The sequence below is a fragment of the Grus americana genome, chromosome 1 (genome assembly GCF_028858705.1).
Source record: "Grus americana isolate bGruAme1 chromosome 1, bGruAme1.mat, whole genome shotgun sequence".
Lineage (NCBI taxonomy): Eukaryota > Metazoa > Chordata > Aves > Gruiformes > Gruidae > Grus > Grus americana.
The window spans coordinates 115,466,001-115,488,729 of NC_072852.1; the positions used below are offsets into that span (position 1 = coordinate 115,466,001).

Here is a 22,729-nt window from a genome sequence, read left to right on the forward strand (position 1 = left end):
AGCCTGACCACCTGTAGAGATTAAAAAAATATATCCAAAGAATTAATTTTCCTAATACGGACACAGTGCAAAATTCTGTCTTTTAACATGACTTCATTTTGCCAAAGTAATGGAATTTTATACAAACTTAATATGTTTTACAAGTACTTGTTTCTCTGGCACAGAAGCAAATCACTGGGAAGATGGATGAAATGAAGGAGTATCTACTGGGTTTCATTTTGCAGGAAAAAAAATGGTATTGTCTCCAGCCAGGCTCCTGCTCACTACTGCCCCCTGTAGCAGCCTATCTTGCTCCACTGCTGATGGAGGTAATTTAGGAAGAGCATTGTTAACCTCCATCAGAACCCACCATTCTGACACAAAAGTGATAATCCTACTCTGCATCAGCCACGGGATTTCTGGTAAAGGAATCTTCTCACAGGCTAAGATCTTGTTTAGACCGTATGCAGACACTGTGTTGAAAGATGGAATAACTCCTATCAGAACAGGTTCAGGAAAGAGCATGATAAAGACATAAATTTGGAGGCAACAATGGCTAATTTTGTTGGTGAAATGAAGGCTGAGATGGGTTATGACAACACTTCATATGGGGGAATAAATTAAAAGAAAATAACTTTTTAAACTAAAAGGTAACATGCTAGACAGTGGACCAAGGAAAGTAAACTGGTTTAAGATAAAGTTTGATGGTTTCATTTCTGTGATCCTTGAGTTAAAATCTCCTCTTTGGATCTCTGATTATCAATCTCTAGGTATCTGATTACATTGAGGTACCCCAGAAGTTTGGACGTAAAGGACACTTGCTTACTACTGGCTGATCAAAATTCTTTGCATGTATTTCTGGTATATTAATTATGATTCTCTGTCACTTCTGTTGGCTACTTGAAAAAGTATTGGCTTTGAGGCTGAAGAGTAGCATGTTGATTTTACTTGAAAATGTTGAAGGTAGGCCATGGCTAAAGGCAGCTGTAAGGCAGGATGCAAAAATACTGAATTTCCAGCTAAGTTTTCCAGATACCTGGCTGGTGAGCTGGTGTCCAGCACTTGGGTCAGGTAACACCAGTCACCACATCTGCAGTGAGAACGGAATTGTCCCCTGCTCTAACAGTCACAGAGGTTCAGCATTTGCTGATCTTCGTCTCCAGCGTGCAAGCATAGTCCTTTCTCTAAGAATTTACCCAAACAAATTTCTTGTTACTGAAAGGACTAAGTATATTGATGACATCTTTTTCTCCTTGCATGTGTATGTGGAATAGATGTTCTATGAACTTTTATGACAAAGTATCTGCTTCACAGTTCTTTGCAATGGAGGGTAAAGGGTGAACCCCCTCCTTCTGAAGCAGGATCTCCCTCTCTGTGCTTTCCTGTATTCCTATGCAAAGCTGGCCTATGGTGGATACAGAAATAAACAGACTAAACCTAGCCTCAGAATGAGTTAGCTGCATTTATGAACTATGAACTGCTCAAAAATAAAGTTGTTCTTCCGTAGGAATGGAAGACACCCTCTGTTTTACTGAGGCCATTTACAGTTGCAAGTGAAAAATGGAAATTGGTTATCTGGTCTAGTGAAGGGTATCCCTGGTCATGGCAGGGGGGGTGCAACTAAATGATCTTTGAGATCCCTTCCAACCCAAACCATCCTGTGATTCTATGATTCTATGATCTTTCCCTAATTCCAGAGTCAAAAATTAAGGCTAGCAAACAAGACACACCTCAACCCTTAAATGTACTTAAGGCAACAAAGATTAATTCACTGGATTAGTCATGTTCTTTTTTTTTCTCCTTTTCCCAAAACTGATGATTTTTGAAATTATTATAATGTTTTAAGATCCTGGTCTGTTTATTATCATTACCCTTTTCCTTCATGGATGTAGACATTTATCTCATTCTCAGAATTTCAGTGTTCAGTGCATTAATAATTGAACACAGACATTTCACGGGAACTAGAGCTCATACCCCTCTCTCTCCTGCTTTTGATCAGAATTTGTTTGCTCATTTCTGTTTTGTTCTGCACAGCAGAGTATTAATCTGGTCCTTCCTCTGTAATTTTCCAATTCTCAGTTTTGCAGAGCCTCATTTTCATTTGCATTTGAGAGTTCACAGGGTGCTGTGAAGTGTTGCCTGACAGAATGACAGAAACATATTCTTCAATAACTAGAGAAAAAAGAGCTTCGAGTCCTTCCCCTGGGCACTTCGCTGTAGGATTGCCACATGGCAACTTCCTCAGCACCTCTTTCGTCTGGCTTCCTGCTAACTAGCCGTGCAAAGGTGGTACTTCTCATGATGGAAAAATAATTAATTTGGGAAGCTAGCGCAAAAGTAATTAGCAAGAGCAGCAGGCCCCTTTCACATCAATTCTCAAGGATGGCCATGTCACCTACTGTGGGGATCGCTATGCTCACCTCAGCCGACCCTTCCTGAGTAGCTTAGATTTGTAACGTCGATCAGTTAAATCAGCATGATGAAACCTGACGCTGGAATTTCACTGAAAACGTCAGTTTTCACTGGAAGTTAATGCTGCAACTTCACTGACACCGAGGCCAACGAGGACGCCGCGCGGCCAGCGGCCGTTAGACTCCCGCTAGGGGCGGGGCCAAGCCGGCGCCCTCCCATTGGCGGTGTCGGTGTCGCGAGTGCCCCAGGGCGCCCCCGCCTCCCCCACCCTTCCTCTCGTGGCGCCAGCGCGCCGCGCAGAGACCTTGGCCCCGCCCCCTTCCCCCGCCGCGTCGGCCAGGACGGGTGGGCGTGTCCGCGCATGCGCGCCGGGGGGGAGGGCGGGAGGGAATGGCGGCGCCCACGCTCCCTACCCCGCGGTACGACCACGTGGGGCCGGACGGGCCGTTCCGGGATGTGTACGAGCCGGCCGAGGACACCTTCCTGCTGCTGGATGCTCTGGAGCAGGACGCGGCCCGCCTGAGGGAGGCTCGGTAGGCGGGGAAGGGCCCGGCAGCGGCCCTCGGGAACGGACCAATTGGGGGGGAGGGGGCGGGGTCAGCTCGTGCCGCCAGGGGCGGGGGGGCGGTGCTAACGGCTGCCCGCGCGGGGAGGGGGGAAGGAGGCGGGAGCTGCCCCGTCCCTCGGGCCCGGGGCTTCTAAACGCGGCGGAGGGCGCGTCGAGCCCCGCGGCCCCTTGTCCCTGGGGCGTAAGGCCCCCAGCTGCTAACTGGGTCTCAGGCTCTGGAGGGCGGAGGGAGGCAGTGCTCTCCCCTCCAGCTGCCCCCTGGGTCGGTCAGTCGGTCGGTCGGTCGGCTGAGGGGAGCGCGGCAGCGCAGGGCTCGCTGCTCTCCTCGGGGTGGCTTCGGCCCCCGCTGGTTGGCTGCGGGGTGGCAGGTTGGAGGGAGCTGTGCAAGGAGCAGCCGTGCAAGGGCTGATACTGACGTTGTTGGCAGCAGCAGGCATTTCAGTGTGGTAAAATGCCCGTGTCTCTGCCCTGAATAAGCTACAGGGGTTGCATAGCTGCTTGGGTCACTGCCCAGTGTCAGTGGCTGTCATCTCCGCAGCTGTCGACATAATTGTAAACGCTATAGAAATCGCCCAAGGAGTTAACCTTATGTGTGATTATTTTGAAATTGCCTGCCACTGCTGTTTGTCTAGAGCTAGCTGAAACTCTGAGGCATCCCGCACTTGAGGCCTGCTTTTGTTGTGTGGCTTCATGGTGATCTTCCAGTTCAATCTTGCTGCAATAAATGGGTGATAAATGCTGTAGAAATGTAGCCTGTGCTGTTGATGCTGTGTAGTTAATGGAAAACTTTCATGTTAGGCATAGGGGAAACGTGTGTTTCCCAAAGTGGCTTGTGATAACCAGGAATTGTCTGTATGGGCACAAGTGGACCTGGCAGCTGTTACGAAACAGGTGACCTAATGTGGGCTTTGAGGGCCGTGTGATCATCAAGTATTTTGGCCTGTTTGGGAGAAGGGCACTTTGGCAGCAGGTTCATAACACGTGTCTTGACTAATTCTGCATCTGTGGCAGGTGCTCTTATATGTTACAAATAAAAGTCATCCAGAGTTTTCTCTCTTTAGAGTTGAGATCTGTCTTGAAATAGGATCTGGATCTGGTGTGGTTTCAACGTTTCTAGCTTCTTCCATTATCGGATCCAGTGCACTGTACATGTAAGTATAATAGCACTTCAACTATTGCACACAATAATTAAGACTACTTAGCCCTCACATACATACTTTTCATTTCCACATTTTAAAAAAATTCTTTTCACAAAGAAATAGTAGCTCAATTCTATAGATATGGAAATCAAACGAAGAGACCCTAAACTATTTACTTCAGCTTCTGAAAAAATTCAGTAGTCATGCGACTAAATTACATTTTCCCCATTTCTTACACAAATTACTAAGCTTACACTTATATTTGCTGGGTTGAATCCTAAATCGTAGCCACTGACTAGCCTTAACTGAGGTCCGATGACATTACATTAGTTACGTGGTTGTTGGCAGTAACTGAATTTTATTAGAGACTTCTATGCATATATATTTATGCAGATGTAGCATTGGAAAGGAAAACCTATACTTGCCAGTACAGTGTGGAGTAGTTTAGCTGCTGAGACATTGTGTGTATTTTGCTGGCTATTTTTTGCTATTGACTTGCAAAGTAAAGGATGCTGTAAAGGATATTTTGGTTCAGACTACATAAATGAGCATGTGGTCCACAGGTTTAAACTTCCAGATACAGTACCCAGTAACTTACACTTTGTAGTATTTTTCTTTTAGATGTACAGATATCAACCCTATGGCAGCTTACTGTACACTGGAGACAGCTCTGCTTAACAATGTTCACCTTCAGCCAGTCATTACTGACTTGGTAAGACAGACGTTTCGATATTATTTTCTTTATAGTTTTTGTAATTTTTTAATACTTACTAGAGGTACTGAAAAGTAACCATCAAGTCTAGAACAAACATTCTCTTAATCAGGATGGATAAAAAAAAAACCAACAAAATGCCAAAGTGTGTCTGAAAGAAGGGAAAAACAAACTACTCAAGCTCTAAAATTCAGATTTAAGCTTTAAAATTTAATTGAATGAATTTAAAAAATAAATTATATAGTTTGGAAAATGCTGCACAAGGAACTCTGCAGCTATGCACTTCTTGGTTCTCAACTCTGATTTAATTAGGAACCGTGTATGTTGTTACTTTTTGTTTCTTACAAAATCTGATATGGAGAAAAGCTCAAGTTTCTCATCTCTTTAGCAAGATACTTGTTTAAAATACCCTTAGTATATATGTTTCTAAAAGATGACAAAGATAGGCAACAGTAAATGTGATCTAAAATAGATTAATTGCTGCTCATACTTGAGAACCGAACTGCGTTTGTCACAGATTGGTCATTTTGGGTAACAAATGTTAACTGATGATAAATTCAAAATTCTTTTATATCTAACTTAAATTCTGAACTGACAAAGAATAAAGTACTACTTTTTTGTCTACATATGTGTCTCTTGCTCCTCTACATCCCATAGATAACATAGTTTTAACACTATCGAAATTGTTCTTGATGCTTCTTTTGCATAGAAAGTATAGTGTTCCTGAGTCAGGCTGAAATGCTCAGAATATCCAGCACTACATAACTGTATTTTTACAAAATGTTTGCATTCTTTATGTTTCCAAAAAAATACCCCAAAAGAATCATCAACTTCATCTATAGGTGAAAGGACTGTCTCCAAGATTAAATGGGAAGGTTGATCTGCTGCTATTTAATCCACCATACGTGGTAACACCTTCTGAAGAGGTAGGAAAAATTTGAAATACAGAATAAAAATGGTATTTCTACTGTCAGAGGAGAGATGGCAAATCAAATAAGCTCTGGTATGAAAACTGCAGGGGGTTTTTTGAAATAGTAAAGGATGTTATAGGACTAGTACTGTTTTAGTGAAAATTATTTACTAGAGTTGCTTCTAAAGACTACACGGGAATAAGGATTGGTAGCTGCTGCTTTTCAATACCTAATTTCTCCATCAACTATAAACCACGTAAGACTTCTGTTAGTCATGCTGAGGTATTGTTATAGAAGACTTTCGATGGAAAATGCTTTTGTTCCCTGCAAAATAAATATCCTCTGCTTCTGCAGACTCCGACTCTCAGAATTGGACCCAGGAACACTTAAAGGGTTTACTGGCCACCTTCCATTTGGCAAACAAGCTTATAAAACATTACAAGAAAATACATACAAAGCATGTGATAAAATGTAGCTCTCAATCACATTTAAGAATAGAACTTGAAACAAAAGTAGTATGTTCATTGTTTTGAAGTTATTTTTCTGCATAAATTAATCTGCTGAATCAAAGTTGTCCAATTTCTAATGGCAAATGCCTAAAGGTAGAGATTATGGTGATGTTTCTCTTAGAAGTACCACTGACACTTCTATCATTCTGTGTTAAGACAATCTTTGCTTTCATTCTTCCTAGGTGGAAAGCCACGGAATAGAGGCATCCTGGGCTGGTGGCAAAAAGGGCAGAGAAGTAATGGATAGAGTTTTTCCATTAGTACCAGACCTACTTTCACCAGGAGGATTATTCTACTTGGTCACAATTAAAGAAAATAATCCAGGTGATCACTTTCCTTGGACCCTTAAATGTGCCAAACCAGATTTAACACTATATTAATCAAAATGTTGATGATCACAGCAGTGTTCTGTGGGTTTTTAGACTTCAGTAAACAAGAAAAAGTAGTACATAATATCAGTTGAATCTAACGTGTGGTGATAGCAACTAATTGAAGATTGACAGCATATATTGAAATTCATATAGGTGTTCTAGGTCATTTGTAGAAATGGTACAGACAGCTAGAGTGTATCTGCATGCTTCATACAAACTACGGCATCTCTGTGGGCTGTTGTGCTTCTCAAGTTTGTGTGGGTGTCTTATCTACAGAGGGACTTTTACATAACCTGATGCCTCTTGGAATCCTTTTTCTGAATTCATGCCTTGTGTATCCATTATATGGTGAGCTAGACCAAAAATTTACCAAAACTAGGCTAGTTTGGAAAATGGCAATATGTAGGCCCTGAGCCCAGCAGCTCTGCAAGACTTCATACCCAAGCCTAAACTGTGACTGTAAATCTTCTGAACTCAGTAGCAAAGCCAGGCGAACGCTTTCTCATGAAAGAGAATGGCATTGTAAACGTAAAAGGCAAAAGCCTTTCATTGGAAACGTGAGGTCTTTCATTTTGGCATATGTAGAGCAAAGATTCAGACTTGCTCCTTCCGATCTAATGCTTAATGGCTATACATTATCACGTAATTTTAAGAATTTTAAGAAGAAAGATTATTCTTTCACACCTGATTGATCAGGCCGCTTTTGGGACAAGGTGCTACAAATTTCAGTTTCTCCTACAAATAATTGAATTGTTCATTGCTACTAATAATACCAAAATACAGAACTTCAGTTAGTAAATTGTAAACTTTGTTCTTGGTGGAAGACTACTTTGCATTAAAATTACTGTACAAAAGAGGACACAGTTTATAATCTTGGCTTTACGGCTTATGTTTGGTAGATACTTGAGCACTGCTTCTTACAGCTGATTTCTATGTAAACTCAGTTTTAACACTGCACTTTCAATTACAGATGAAATTCTGGAAACAATGAAGAAACATGGCTTAGAAGGCACACGAGTACTTTCCAGACAAGCAGGACAAGAAATGCTTACTGTCCTCAAATTTAGGAAGTCTTGATAACTGCTCTTAACCTTCCAGATACAGGGCACGCAGAAAGTTGAAAACAGAGAACTGAAGTTGTCAAATCAGTTTTTAAGCCAAGATTTTCACCCTCTTAAGGTGTATCCTCACTTCTGCATTACTGCAGTGAAACTGATCAAGACTCTGTATTTATTCTGGATGTTAACTGGCTGTTATCTCATCGGAGATACAGTTGTCCTCTGGCTACCCACATGACAGTGGTGGGGAACTGTGAAATACCCTGCCTTGGTGCATTTGCACTTAAGCACTGAAGACTTTTTTCTCTATAAATAGGTATTTGTATATTTGTCATTGTAGCTTATTAAAATAATGTACTTGATATAATTCTTCCTGTTTTAATAGCTAGTTTATACCTATGCTGGGTTTAAATGAATATTTGGAATCAGTGTTACTCTTTTTGAGGTAGTATCCAGCACTGTTACTGGTCTAAGGCACAATTACTGAGTTTATTTCTGTAGTAAGGAAACAGTGTACTTCTGAACAGAAAGATGCAGTAAGCGTATCTCAAGAGCTGGGGCAAGGGCAAAATATTGTGGTGTTTGTGCTCCCTTGTGTGCCATTTTACAAGGAGGGTACTACTATGAAGATGTAGATTAGATGAAGAGTTCTCATCCATGAAAGGTATTAAGGGCAGGGAAAAAAGCATATGAGATGCTATTACAAAGGCGAGGTAGCTGAAAACAGTAAGTAGAGAAGTGGAACAAAAGTCCTCTCTCAAAATCATTATTCAAACCAGGAAGCTATTTCCTGACCACCAGACCCTGAAGAAAAGCTTTCCTCTGCAGCCTCCTCCCCGTCCCAGTGCCCACAGAAGGTTCTCGTGCAGCATTGCTCCAGCAGCACAAGGAGACACGTGCCATGCAGCGGGCATAGGCTGGAGAGGAAGATGTTTTGCTCACGTGCAGCACAAAGGTAGAGACCGCTGAGGTATGCAGCACCACTAGCGCTGTCTGGGAGAATGCTTTCAAAGAAACTGACCTTTAAGGGTTTGTGTCCATAGAAACTGTAAGTGATGTTAGGATAAACCATTAGCTAGCTCTTTTATGGGGACTAAGGTTCACAGGGGTTTTGGTAGGATGCTGAGGCACTGAAAAGATTATTCCATTTAAGACTTTAGAACTAAGCTTATGACTCTCTACTTACCCAGCTTGTACAGATGGTAAAAGTTCTTCCATGTTTTGAACTGACCGCCCAAAAAACCTCTAGGAGATTGAATAAAGGAGGTTTTAGACAGGCAGAATAACACGTAAGACAGGTAGGTACTGTTAAGATTTGCAGAAACACGTGACTGCAAACCCAGCTAGACCATTTGAGATATTCTGCCACAATGGAATGTGAGAAGCTGCTTTTGACTGATATAGGTCAAAAGTCAGCTTACACTGGCCTAGCATAAAAGTTGTTCCTTACACCATCCTGAAGAAAACAGACGAAGGACTGGATAGCAGGAAGTGTGCAGTGCTGATTGTTTTACATCCTGAGAGCCGCCATTCCCCAGCTTAGACGACCACTGGAGAGCCACAATGCCAGTCAATTCAACAATTCAAACACAGCTAATGCATCCCCTTCAGTAACTTTTCTGTCACAGATAAACATGAATGTGAACAGAAACACACAGTAGGAGGGTTTAGAGGGAAGACTCATGTTAGTGATGTTGCTCAACATTTATGCTATGTACAAGAAATTCTAGTACTTGAAACTACTGAGTCTAAAAAAATGTGTTTCATTGACCAAAGTGAGGCTAGACTCCGGACTTTGTTGATTCTTACCTTCTGAATAACTTGCCTAAGGAATGTCAAAGTTGAGAGACTGAGAGGAAACTCTGTGGCCATGCATGAAATAACGTGTTTCCACAGTTTTCTGTTGAAGAATTTAAGCAAAGCTTTGTTCTTGCAGCTTACCAGCTAGTCAGTTCTGAGAAGTCATATTTCAATTCAACTACTTCCTACTTCTAGAACTTTTGGACTTGATGGCGACCCTTTGCTAAGCCACACTTTTTTTGTTCCATTTTCGCTTACAAAACTGTAAGGAGAGGAGGTTTTATGCTTAGCAATTTGGCTTTTAAGTAGAGTCGTGGGGTTTGAGTTTATAATTACAGCCATAGGGCTGTTTGAGTGAACCAAAATGCTGTCAGACAGCTCTAGGAGTTTTGTATTGTTAACCACTTTCGCTAACAAAGTTAGGTTGCTGAACAAGAATCACAACATCAAAAGATGATTTTAAGATGTAGTCAAAACACATAATAGAATTAAACTACAAGTTTAACAAAAGAAAGTTTCAGTTAATCTGTCTAGCTTTTAGTTACAACTGAAGAATTAGTTTTCAAAGAGGTAATCAAAGATAAACGGCAGTCATCTGACACAATAGATCACAATGCTCAACAGCGTATGCAGTTTTAAATTATAAAGCACAGAAGAATGACAATTAGAAGATCAGAATGGAAAATGTAATAAAACATGACGTGCTTTCAACAAAAATTGATTGCACTGGACTATCTAATGGCTGGATATTTGACAAGGAACTATATGTGTCCACTTTAATAAATCATGAGTCGACTCTCCTGGCCCCAGTGTACTGCTGTCTGCTGCAACTTTACTGGAAGCACTTGTTGAAATGCAATCCAAGTAAGAACACAGGTGAGTTCTGCAAGAACCGAGTCCTATTACACTGCCATTGTCCTGGTGAAGACTGGGAACTAGTGACAGGCCACGTAACCTTTTTTTTTTTTTTTTTGAGATATTGAAACTTGAAACACAGTGGCCTGCATGTACTTTTAGCATTTCCCAGGGCACACCTGTTTCCTTCTAGACGAAAGAACACAACATTATTCCTTAAGAGTTTTGGGAGGCACGTTCCTGTGTTCAGTGCGCATGCTGCATGTCAGATACAGACTTTCTATGCAGTCTCAAACCACGCAAGAAGAAAGGAACAATTCTGCTCCCCTCGAGCCCTAGGAACGGCTCTGTCAGCAGGTACCTGTGTCAAAAGACGCACTGCTTTGTTATAGCAGACCCAAGATAAAAGCTGTCCTCAAGGCTCTTCCTAGTAGACAATTTGCAAGTTAGTGTCTGCCTGAAGAGTTTAAGATGGCTCTTTTCAAGCAATACCCGGTTAACCACAACTTGCCTTGAAATCAGTTACTGAATTTGCAAACAAGTAATTTAGAATAACCACTCTTGTCTGAAACAAAGTGATACAACAGAGACAATCCTGGAGTTTTAGTATCAGTAATTAGGAATATAATACAGCTTGCTCCTTAACCCGTGTTTGCAGTTAGACCTTGTCAATACCAGTTATAAATCCTTTCCATTCTCTTTCTCAAAAAAATGTCAAGAAATGTCTCCTCTGGAAGCGCAGTGTTCCCTATTAAAGATACAGACTTAAGTTATCAACAGCTAAAAATCATTTCCAGAGCTGTCACCTCAAAAGGGACCAACTTTAGGAAAACATACAGAATCTAAAAAAATAGCTGTTCAGGTACAGCCACTTGAGTGTCCAATAAACTGGGCATCATGATTCTATGGATTTCTGAAAGTTTATCACACAGAGGAATAGACAGCAATCCAGAGACTACAGAGATTGAGAAAATTCATTTATTCTCCCCCCTTTTACTCACTTTTCAAAGAAATCCACCAAAAATACCATCCAAGTTAGAATATATTAGTATGCTACTGCTTTTTTAAAAAAGCATGACAAAATGTATAGTTGAAGACTATTAAATTGATAGATCTGTCATGTTCACTTAGGATCCTTATGATTATGGGACAGTGATAGTTAATTTGCCAGCTAATGAAGGTATCAACTGAAATAAAACAAGAACTGATCAGTGCATATGCCTTCTCTTTAAAAGCCAATTGTCAATAAATAGGTAGTGGTTTTCATTGTCATGTGGGAATGACTCTACTCTCTACTTGGGCTTCTGAGTTTTCATGATTTTAGGGTGCTGGATGGCTGAGATTTTTTTGGGAAAACAAGACTGTTAAAGGTGAGAGCTTAGTTTACAAACATGTTAATTTAGAACATGCTATGTTTCAATTTTATGCTTTCACAGGTTGTCACCCTAGTTTCATGCCTTAATGTCTAACATTCTTTTTTCCCCATAACAGGAATTATTATGAACACACTATAATCAAAAATCAAGTCTTTATACCACCTATGTTAAATCACCTGTTACATTAAGAGGCATGATCTGGGTTAAGTACATAACACCATGTTAGAACATAACTAAAATAAGAGGTTTTAATCAACTATGCTGTTGCTTAAATACCACTTTTCCGACATAATGCTGCATTTGATTTTTTAATATATCTCGGTATCTTAAAAATATACAAATTAAAATAAATTATTCTTATATATTTCTTTATATCAAAGAAGATTCTTCAAACTTACAAAAAACAGTCCAGAGGTAAATACGTGTCATATCCCACTAGTCAAGAATTTAAAGTAACTGACATTATTTCCAAGTAGTTAGCTTCTTTCAACATACAGTTTATTGCCGCCTCTTCATTCATTACTTAGCTCACAGAAAGAAGAAAGACCGTTTTATTTCAGAAAAATGTCTCTCGACAGAGTGGACAGGTGGATTTGTTGCTAGATGTGAACCATTTGTACTGAAAGAGAAATACAGCTGTTTAATACACGAATGCAAGCAGAACATCAGGAACGCTGTTTTATCACCAATAACAGCCATTATTTGCCAATGAATATAACTATCAAAAACATTAACTAGACTTCAAAAAACCCAACAAGAAGCAGTAAAAAAAAGTTTCCACTTGTATATGTATGCATGTATTTATATAGGTACATATTTGTATATGTATATACACATACTACACACATGCGCAATACTAAAGTTTTATTCTAAAAAAACCTGACACAAAGGAATTCTCACCCAGTCTCATTTTAGAATCAAAAGCGTTTTTAAAGCAGCACTAACTCCTCCGTTGTATGGCCAACACAGGTGACAACCTGTTCCAGTATATTCTGTAACCATACAACCAGTGCCTGGGATGACCTGGATATAGTTAAACATTAATTATCCCGACCAGCATGGTTTACTAAACAACATGCTGCATAAATTAAATGGAACCTCTTCTATTCCCATATCTGAGCTGAAACCAACAAGATGCCATTGCTAGACCCTAGATGTAATGGCTTATGTCTTAGTGAACACAAAAAGTACAGTTCTTATCTGTGAAGTGTAGCAACCCCTCTCTCATTACATGCCCTTACAGCTTAGTATAAAATCCATACAAATAATTTATGAGTTCACTTAATCCCAAAGACATAACGGTATTACAATAGAAGTTCCTGGTTCAAACTATAAATGGGTATTTTGCCCATTTAAAAAGATTTAGTCTAGGTACTTACCAAGCAAGCTGAATGAAACTTTTTCCTGCATGTTCTGCAAGTTCTTTTGGGAAGAGAATAGTTGGAACCATGAATGACCGAAAAACAGATCATGCAATCTTCAACGCCCTCAAAACATTTATCCACATTATTTTTCCACAAAGACAAGCCTTCCATAATACTTCCATTCTAGCAGAGGGAAAAGAGCTGTTAATAATGTAGAATTCTTTCAGAATATTCTTACTGTTATTCATAAGCATGTGAAGGAAACAAACCCCGAAATATATAATCTGAAATTATATGCAATAATCTGAAATTATATTTTATATAATTTATAATCTGAAATTATATGCAATATATGCAGTGAATAATTTATAAAGCCAAGACATGAAATACACATTACAGTCTAATCTATACAAATGCAAGCATTCATCACAATGAAAAGAATGCACTTAGGAGCACTTATAAGGAGATGTTAAAATTTTCAATCACCGTCTTGTTTTGTTCTAACCACAGATGATGCAACTTCAGCACCCACCAATCTTTTAGAGAATTTCATGTACTGGGTTTTTGGTTTTGTTTTCTTTTTCAAATTGTAGTTGAGATGGCATTGCCACACGGGGCAAACACTAGCCTACATCTTAAGAGATCTAAATTCTGAACTTTGGCTATGAATTTAACAGAACTTATTAAGCAGATAATTTTACCTCTCTGTTTCAGCATCTGGAGAAAAGCAGATGGCAAGAGGGACCAATGCTATGAAGTCTTTTGAGATCTACTGATGAAATCTATTATACAGAGCTAAATAATACTGCATTACTAGGAATACAACTTAGCGTTGTGATAAGTGGCGCAGAGTGTAGTTGGAGGCCTGCAGCTTGCTGTGTGCCCCAGGGGTCAGTGCTGGGTCCAGTCTTGTTCAACATACTCATCAATGACCTGGATGAGGGGACAGAGTGTACCCTCAGCAAGTTTGCTGACGATACAGAACTGGGAGGAGTGGCCAATGCACCAGAAGGCTGTGCTGCCATTCAGCGAGACCTGGACAGGCTGGAGAGTTGTGTGGAGAGGAACCTAATGAAATTCAACAAGAGCAAGTGTAGGGTCCTGCATCGAGAGACGAATAACCCCAAGCACCAGTACAGGTTAGGGGCTGACGTGCTGAGAAGCAGCTCTGCAGAGAAGGACCTGGGAGTCCTGGTGGACAACAAGTTATCCATGAGCCAGCAGCGTGCCCTTGTGGCCAAGGCGGCCAATGGTATCCTGGGGTGCATTCAGAAGAACATGGCCAGCAGGTCCAGGGAGGTGACCCTCCCCCTCTGCTCTGCCCTGGTGAGACCACATCTGGAGTTCTCTGTCCAGTTCTGGCCTCCCTAGTTCAAGAAAGATGGGGAACTACTGGAGAGAGTCCAGTGGAGGACTACAAGGATGATGAGGGGACCAGAGCATTTCTCTTATGAGGAAAGGCTGAGAGTGCTGGGTCTGTTTAGCCTGGAGAAGAGAAGACTGAGAGGGGATCTCATCAATGCTTATAAATATCTAAAGGGCAGGTGTCAAGAGGATGGGGCCAAACTCTTTTCAGTAGTGCCCAGCGGCAGGACAAGGGGCAATGGGCACAAACTGGAACACAGCAAGTTCCACCTGAGTACGAAGAAAAACTTCTGTACTCTGAGGGTGACCGAGCACTGGCACAGGCTGCCCAGAGAGGTTGTGGAGTCTCCTTCTCTGGAGAGATTCAAAACCCACCTGGACACCATCCTGTGCAACCTGCTCTAGGTGATCCTGCTCTAGCTGGGGGTTGGACTAGATGATCTCCAGAGGTCCCTTCCAACCCATACCGTTCTGTGATTCTGTAATACTTTTCTATTATGAGGAGTTTTCAAAACTATGGGCTTTCTCTAAACTCACCTGATGTGTAAGATACGTGCTTAACTGTAGCATCCAATTGCGCCATTGCTGTACAGCCACACCAACCCTCTTTCCACTCTCAACTGTTATGGATCCCAGTGGGTAATTTGGTGGAAGCTGTATTATTAGTTCAATAAATATATCATCAACTGAATAGGTAGCAATGACTTCCCGTGCCGCAGACCGAGCTTTTACCTATGAAAAAAATGCACATACTAAAAAACTCCACAGAGAGATATGCACCATCTTTAGTCTTTTTTTATATATATATATATAAAAATACTTCACTATGCACATTAAATAATTTTCCTAAACCAGGAAAACACTTTTCTCAAAGAAAATAAAAATCCATACATATCTTGGCAAACCAAAAAGAAATTACCAGCCATTTTTCAATCTACTGATTAATTACATTTTTTAATAAACCAAAAAGAAGTATATTGATAGCAGTATCTTCCACTTACCTCCTCCACTTCTCCAACACCATAAAACCCATTCTTTTCTATTTCTTTTTCCAAACAGAATACTAATAAACATCAATTTAATATATCAATACCAAGCTAAATTATGTTTTCATCAGGCATTTAGAACAACAAAAATGCAATCATATAAAACACTGTAATACAATCTGGTTCTGAGAAGTAACATTTCTTAATATGTTTGCAAAAATCTAAAGTAAATTAAAAAAAAGGGCAGCAAGTCTTACTAACCGTCATGCCATTAAATAACTGTGTGCTAGTCTGAACAGAAGATATTTCCTGTGAAGAAAGCACGCTGCTGACATATTTGCTTGTAAATTTATCTACAACATTGAAGACACGTTTCTCACAGCTGTTCCACCAAAGCCTGACCATGGCCGGCAAGTCTTTCAGCGTTATACGGTACACAGAGCAGGCCAAGTGTGGAATCTGGGATGACAGGACTCCTGTCCCTGGGAGGGAAAGAAAGGATGTTGAAATGCTCTAACACATTAGTCACCAATGTTGGTTCCTCCACACCACATAAAAAAATTTTGATATCAACATAACTGTGATAATTGGAATTTCATGTACATGCTCCTATATTTGCTACTACAAGTGCTTGCTTGACTCTGCCTTCCTCCATCAGTCTGGTTTCATTTGTTCTTAGACTAACACTTCACAACTGGAAATACATCTTCTAATTTAGAGACGAACTGTAGGTGGACTACCAGAAATCAACAATAATATTAAATTCTAGAAATTACAAACTGCTCACTTTGAAGTGAACAAACAATAAGATACTTGGAGCACGTTTGAGGTTTGCAGTGTTCTACAGAAATGCATAAATAAATAAGGGAAATCTTCCTCTTGGGATGTTATGTTAGTAATTCTTTCTGTCACCCAGATAAATTGTTCTGCAGCATACAGTGATCTTCAAGCAAAAAATTAAGAAATGGAAACTCAGTCTCTTTGCTTATGTCTATACAGGTACCTAAAATAACAATTTCAATGAAATAACTTCAAAAACTAATTCTCTTTTTCATGTTTCTCAGCTAAAAAAAAACCCCAATGTATCTGGTTTGTAATGGTTGCTTAACTGGGTCTTCTGAAGAGCATGATGAAAACAACATGCAATTTCATGTCTCAAACATTTAAAAAAATATATATGAAAATATATTTTATTTGTTTTTATTTATCTATTAAAATAGAAGAAAAAAATTAGGAATTCCATTTACCATTAAAAAATATCTAGAAGCAATGGAGAACTCCCAGAATAGATGACACATTTTTAGTATCTTGCACCTTTGCATACATTCAGGATTCAGATAGTTGCAATGCATTATTTCTGCCCTAAGTGAATAATCTAAGCATTTCCTGGTTTGTTTGGGGGTTTTTTCCCCTCAATTTTTTTGATAAACATTTCAAGTTTGGTTAAGCTTCAAATAAAGAGTGTTAGCCAAAGGTTTTTAAACATATGTATGTATTTGTGTGTGTGTGTATCTATTTTATAGGTAAGATTTTCTAAATATGTACTTTTAAGCAGAAAAGCGTATTTAAACTTCACCAATATCAAAACTCTCTCAAATGCACAAATATAATTTTTACTAACCTTTCACATCTAAATGAAGCTCTTCAGTAAAGAAGGTTTTTGTGTCCTTATTTGGAACTTCTGAAGTTGGCCCAGAAAAGACAGGGTTTTCAGGCATAAGCCTGAACAAGTGATAAAGCAGTTTATTCAAGCTTTTAGTTCTTCTAAGGTATTGTGAGTAGAGAACTCGTAGCTGACAGTGTTAAAAAAAAAAACCACAAACACAAAATACAGATGAGACTTAACAAATAATAGCTTACTCTGTAAATAATACAGATAAGTTCCTGTAGGGAGGAAAAGTAAGACTGTGATTCAGAACAAGTGTTTAGAAGAGTGATTTAGTTCTCTGCACTATTTTGAATGATTAGAACATCATAAAATGTAGCAAGTTTGTTTGAAAATGCAAGAAAGAATCATCTATTAATGAATCTTAATTCTTTATTACTCTAATATTACCACCCTTAACTACTGCAGTGCAGAAATCTAAGTCAATGGATACTTTCAGAATTCCACTAATTCCACAAAAACAAGAGGTAGGAAGATATATAATTAAAAGAATAAAAAAGGCTGGATGAAACTTCAAGATTCAAACCAAGTAAGTATGTTAAGAAATACAGTTAAAAGGAGAAGACTCTGAACATATACCTGAGAAGAAGCTGCTTTGAAGAAAGCCAATGTTAACTTCCAAGTGAGAAGATATCCTAGAACAAGGCAGAACTCATCGCTCAGGGGCTGAATAACTGCAAATTCTCCAACCGGAATGCATTCCAGAATGTTTTCTAGCAAGAGTTCTTGAGTGGCCAGGACAGACATAAGTGCCGCTGGAGGTGATCTATGGAAAAAAGTTATCTGGCATAGTAAACTCAAACCTTGAGCAAAGCATTAACTGAATTTATATTCACAGCTTTCCTAGAAAAGTCATGTTAGTAAAGCCATGTATGTAGAACATAAAAGGGGCCTTTTATCACAGGAAAATATACTTTCAGATTCACGTGTTAGGGCTAGATTTTAAGATTATTTTTTTTTTGTCCTGAAAGGTACAGTTGGTGTTTTCACCTCTTGCAAGACAAATATAAACTGAATGCTGATCACTTAGTCTGAAAGTGGTCTATGGCTGAGCTGATTTAACCTACATCATGGACAGCTGTTTTGCTTGCTTGCTTTGTCAAGTCACACCAACAAAGGAGCAACTGAACAATGGATCTCTTAATCACTGAATGTGTTGGGTTTGGATTAAAAAGCCTTTTGCAGCTCCATAGTAAGGAAAGGTATTCATCATTGGGCTGAGGTAAAAAAAAAAAAAAAATTATTTTTAAAAATCTGCTACCATATTCCCTCTTCAAACTGTTGATGTTATCAGATTCAAGCTGTGTAAAAACACCCAGGTCAATTTTGGAGGTTCAAGAAACTGAAGTTACCTGTGCAGCTGGACACATTCTGAATACAGCAGTCCAGTAAAAATCTTTCAAGATTTTACAATATAAAGCATATATGTTGCACTTCCTCTAGTAACTGTACCTAGAAAACAACTGCAAATATTGTTTCCAGTTTTAGCACAAAGGCAGATTTAACCAATTATATTGAAAATTTTCAATATTTATGACCCTACTGTCATAGCCTCATAGCCATGTCATTTTTTTTTTTTTTAACATCTCCTGACAGACAACTACTTTGCTGCCAATCTCAACTCTTAAAATGCATTTTAAAAATATGGAAAACAATTACAAAAAAACACAAGGAAAAAATACCCACAATGCCGATTCCTCCTCTTCGTCACCATAAGATTTGAGATCTTCATCATCAAATTTAGGCAATTCAGGCATTAATCTGTAGAAATATGGAAAGGAAATCACACTGAATTTTTACTATTTTAATATATGTGATGCATAGTTCTTTGCTTATCAACAACAATATTAATAATAAGCCATAACATAATGGCAGTTATTCCTTAAAAAACAACACAGAATCTTTAAGAGACATGTCACTATTGCACAGATGGTTCCTGAATGACAGCCAACAAGCATGGAGCCTTGCTCAGGTTTTTCCCAGACCCAAGTCATGCTGAAATAAACTTCTCTATCAGAATAAAGCTATCGCAACTTTATGCCTCAGTATAAGTGAAAAATAATGGTAGCTTCTTATGCTCAAGCCAGCTGCCTCGCAATCTGCATTTTGAGCAGTCAAATGCACGTACTATTTTTCAAATTCTGTATTCTCTCTTTTGGTATTAGTGGTATCCAAAAAGTTCACAAGAATAGTACACATTTTTATTCACTTTCTTAACTTCTTATCTAAATTAGTGAAAACAAAAAGGTCATAGTATTTAATGATACTGTCAGACCCATATCAAACCTGGAATATTTCAGTTAATAGTTTAGGATTCTACAAGTGTTAAAATAGGGGCTAAAAATACATAGCTTTATAGTTATGATACTGATATCTATGTAACTGTGGTACAGAAAATAAAATTGTATCTTCATGTACTGCAGTAAAATTTCTCAGTATATATTTAGTCTACTTTTACAATTAAATTTAGCATTTATAGATTTACATAACGTCCTCCAATACAGAACAAAAATTGCCCAGTTAATGATTTTCTCCCATAGCGGAACATGACTTTGCTAAACCTACATCTATAAGCGCATCTTCTACAGCACATTAAAAAAAAAAAAAAGTGGGGGGGAGCAGGAGGTGAGGGAAGCGAGAAATTTGTTGATTCTTACTTATACAACATATGGTAGACAGAAATCTGTACAGGTCTAGCCCGGAAAAGCAACAATGGAGATAACGTATTTAGGAGAGTCTGGAGTTTATCTGGAAGATTTGTTTTCTGTCCTGCAACAAACTTTGCTGGCAATTTATGGTTTAACAACTGGTCCTTCGAGATGTAAGTTAGAGCTTCACCCAAAGATGTTAACACAGAGTTCTGAAAAGAGCCTTCAGATGCATTTTTGGTTTCTCCTATTTAAAATAGAGAAAGACAAGCTGTGATACAGAATGTACGGACGCTAACATAAACAAGCATTCCTAGAAACAACCCAGACTGTGCTTATCAGAATCTTAAGAATCACAATGTTAAGTGATTACTAATTAGCATGTAAGTGTTCAAAAAAGTTAGTTTTTATAAACTTCATTGACATAACATTCCTATAAATTTAAAAATCCGGCCCGTCAAGTTCTATTTCCGGCTAGCCTAACAGGTACCACTATAACTCTCCTTGCCATATACGTGCCTGTGACTTTCGCCAACAAAGGTAACAGCAAATTGTGAATTCCCTCAGAAAAGAATTCTTTCCATTCACTGATCAAGTTCACAGGAAGGTTTTCAGTAGTTTCAGGAGCTGCAGCTTCAAAGTAAGCGCTAAGCGCAGATGCCAAGTCACAACTGACACAAGCAAAAATCTGCACAAGCGGGACATGATAAAGGGAACGGTTTTCACTTGTTGTCTAGGAGAAAGGGAAAAAAGAAGAAGATTTCTTAACCATAAATTTGCTTTAGAATATGTTTCACATTCCCTGTCTATACCAGAATTTGTAATTTCAAAGACTCAACTGCAAAACTTAGTAAGACTTACTGAAATTAATTTCCAAGCCACATTTAGAATCCTGGATTGCTTCCCTGCTTTATAATGACAGAAAGAAACTACCACCAAGTGGATTCAAACAGAAATGTATGCAGCTGTAGCTTATCTGTAGCACTTGTGCAGCCAAGTGAGCCAAAATTGATATGTGAAGTGCTCTCACTTTTCTCTCCCAAACATAAAAGCTGTACCAATACCATATTTGTATTTCCAACTTGCAATAGGAAATTGACAACACACTATTGTAAACTGGAAATTACTGAAGTGGCTATCAGAGTATCTCCTCTCCCCCAACACAACTCCTTTTTATTTTTATTCTTACTAGTTTCCCCCAAAAAGGAGTATCATTAAACGTTAAAAATATTCCCAGGCACTTAATCTATGTAACAAGTTTTTCATATAAGTTTGTTGTTTGGTTGGGTTGGGTTTTTTTTAAATAAAAAATTAAATTAAAAAAAAAATACAGTTTTGAGGCACATACAGCATAGGTAAGAAGATAAATCCTGAGATTAAGAAAGGGCACATGGAAGATTCTGGCCTGCCCTTCCAGGTGTGTATTGACAGAGGGTACTCAAAAAAAAGAAGATAAAAGGCTAGAGGATGAGAGATTCTGTATCTTTATTTGATTAATAAAGAAATAGTTAGCTGTTCACTCGGACCTGTTTTCTAACAGTGTTAGAATATAATTTTGATGTTTCACGTGATCAGTTACATGTTGAAATGCTAATACTGCTATTCATTCAGTTAATTTTTATATGTCATGTTAGACTTTGGTCTTAAAGGGTTACTTTTTTTTCAGCAGAGACCTACAGCAGACATATTTCAAAATTATTCTCCAATTACCAATGCCATTACTAAACATCATATTACTTCAAGAGTGAGGTAATTTCATCTCTATATAGAAAAACAAACAGGAGATGTAGTATTGCTTGTGCTTTTAAACCACACGTGACCTCTGTCAAAGCTCAATGAAAAAAGGATTTTGTGCAATTTTTTTTAACTTTGTGTTAAATATTTGCTAAGCTGAGATGACCATGTCCCTGCCATACGCAGGGAATAATCTAAAAAGGTAAGTACATCAAAAGTGAAGATGCAACATTAGCACTCATGTGGTAGGTAAAGTTTACTTTCATGGTTCTGTATTTTGATGGAGATGCTTTTTAAAAGAAGTTATCTTTGAAATGCTGAGTACCCAGCTATTAATATTAATCATTATTCTAAAGTGCTAGAAAGTTAACACATACATCAGATAAAACAAAGCTAAAACTGTTAAGACCATGGTGTTCTAAAATCTAAGAAAGAACCATTAGGAACACTCTGATTTCCATTCCTCTTGGCAATCCTCATGCATCTTTGTTCAAATTTAATTTCTATGTGGCATAGCTTCTACAATGTTTTACTGTATCATCCAGATACCCAACTTTCCACTTCATAAACAGACAGGTGAACTTTTAACATAAAGCTTTCAAAGATTTAGGATGAAAAAGCTTTCAAAGATTTAGGATCAGACAGCCCAATAAGTTTATAAAAATTTAGTTATTTCCCAAACTACTGTTTCAGCTCCCCCTCCCCTGCATCAGTCTGGTAGGTTCAGAGAGCATCAGGAGGATCCTCTTAAAAGCTGCAATGCAATTGTTGGTAAGATTCTCTTTCATATTACCTCTAACCAAGCCAGCATGGAGCACATGATAAAGTCCCATTCATTATCGGCCAAAGGAGCTGTGGAATACTTCAGCAACAAGGGAAGGTAACGGATCATCTCTATGTTGAAACCGAGCAACTGAGCACTTGTTTCTTTCAGATTGCTGCAATAAAAATACAACTAAAGCTTACATATCTTCATGTTGTAGACACAAGTATTTATATTCTTGCCTTCACTCCTCTTAGGACAAATTAGTCTTGCACCAGGCTCTGCCCAATGTGCTTTTGACACTGTCTTTCAAAGTTAGAATGCTACATTAACTGCCGAGTCTAAATAAGTCAGTCAACAGGTACAAAACAGACTATCAGAGCTACTTGGTCATTTGCATGTTATAGATTCCTAAAATTGTACAAGTTACATATTCACTCAAGTAATAGATAAACTATGAAATTTAGCAATTTTAACTGAATCAATGCAAGAAAAATAATCATTTAAGTTACA

At 38.7% G+C, this 22,729-nt stretch overlaps 2 protein-coding genes across 4 annotated transcripts in view; one reads left to right on the forward strand and one right to left on the reverse strand.

The window, feature by feature from the left end:
- Window positions 1-2,767: 2,767 nt before the first annotated feature.
- N6AMT1 (N-6 adenine-specific DNA methyltransferase 1) lies at window positions 2,768-9,438 on the forward strand. Of its 2 annotated transcripts, XM_054812122.1 has the most exons (6): window positions 2,768-2,924; window positions 4,021-4,110; window positions 4,720-4,810; window positions 5,653-5,736; window positions 6,413-6,554; window positions 7,572-9,438. In XM_054812122.1, exons 1-6 carry the CDS (start codon window positions 2,782-2,784, stop codon window positions 7,676-7,678), a joined length of 657 nt encoding a protein of 218 aa, XP_054668097.1. In that variant the 5' UTR covers window positions 2,768-2,781; the 3' UTR covers window positions 7,679-9,438. The 2 variants fall into 2 exon arrangements, with proteins under 2 accessions (XP_054668097.1, XP_054668105.1); XM_054812130.1 differs by lacking the exon at window positions 5,653-5,736.
- A 2,728-nt stretch (window positions 9,439-12,166) lies between these two features.
- LTN1 (listerin E3 ubiquitin protein ligase 1) overlaps window positions 12,167-22,729 on the reverse strand; it is a 31,946-nt gene continuing 21,383 nt past the window's right edge. Inside the window, exons 21-30 of one of the 2 annotated variants that reach the window (XM_054812072.1) lie at window positions 22,247-22,391; window positions 20,239-20,452; window positions 19,729-19,966; window positions 18,758-18,832; window positions 17,651-17,837; window positions 17,027-17,198; window positions 15,667-15,887; window positions 14,957-15,151; window positions 13,070-13,237; window positions 12,167-12,309 (exon numbers count right to left, since the gene is read on the reverse strand). In XM_054812072.1, coding sequence (XP_054668047.1) covers window positions 12,247-12,309; window positions 13,070-13,237; window positions 14,957-15,151; window positions 15,667-15,887; window positions 17,027-17,198; window positions 17,651-17,837; window positions 18,758-18,832; window positions 19,729-19,966; window positions 20,239-20,452; window positions 22,247-22,391 — 1,678 coding nt within the window. In that variant the 3' untranslated portion in view covers window positions 12,167-12,246. Of the gene's footprint in view, window positions 12,310-13,069; window positions 13,238-13,732; window positions 13,988-14,956; window positions 15,152-15,666; window positions 15,888-17,026; window positions 17,199-17,650; window positions 17,838-18,757; window positions 18,833-19,728; window positions 19,967-20,238; window positions 20,453-22,246; window positions 22,392-22,729 lie in introns of those variants that run through there. The other variant, XM_054812078.1, reaches the window with a different exon arrangement.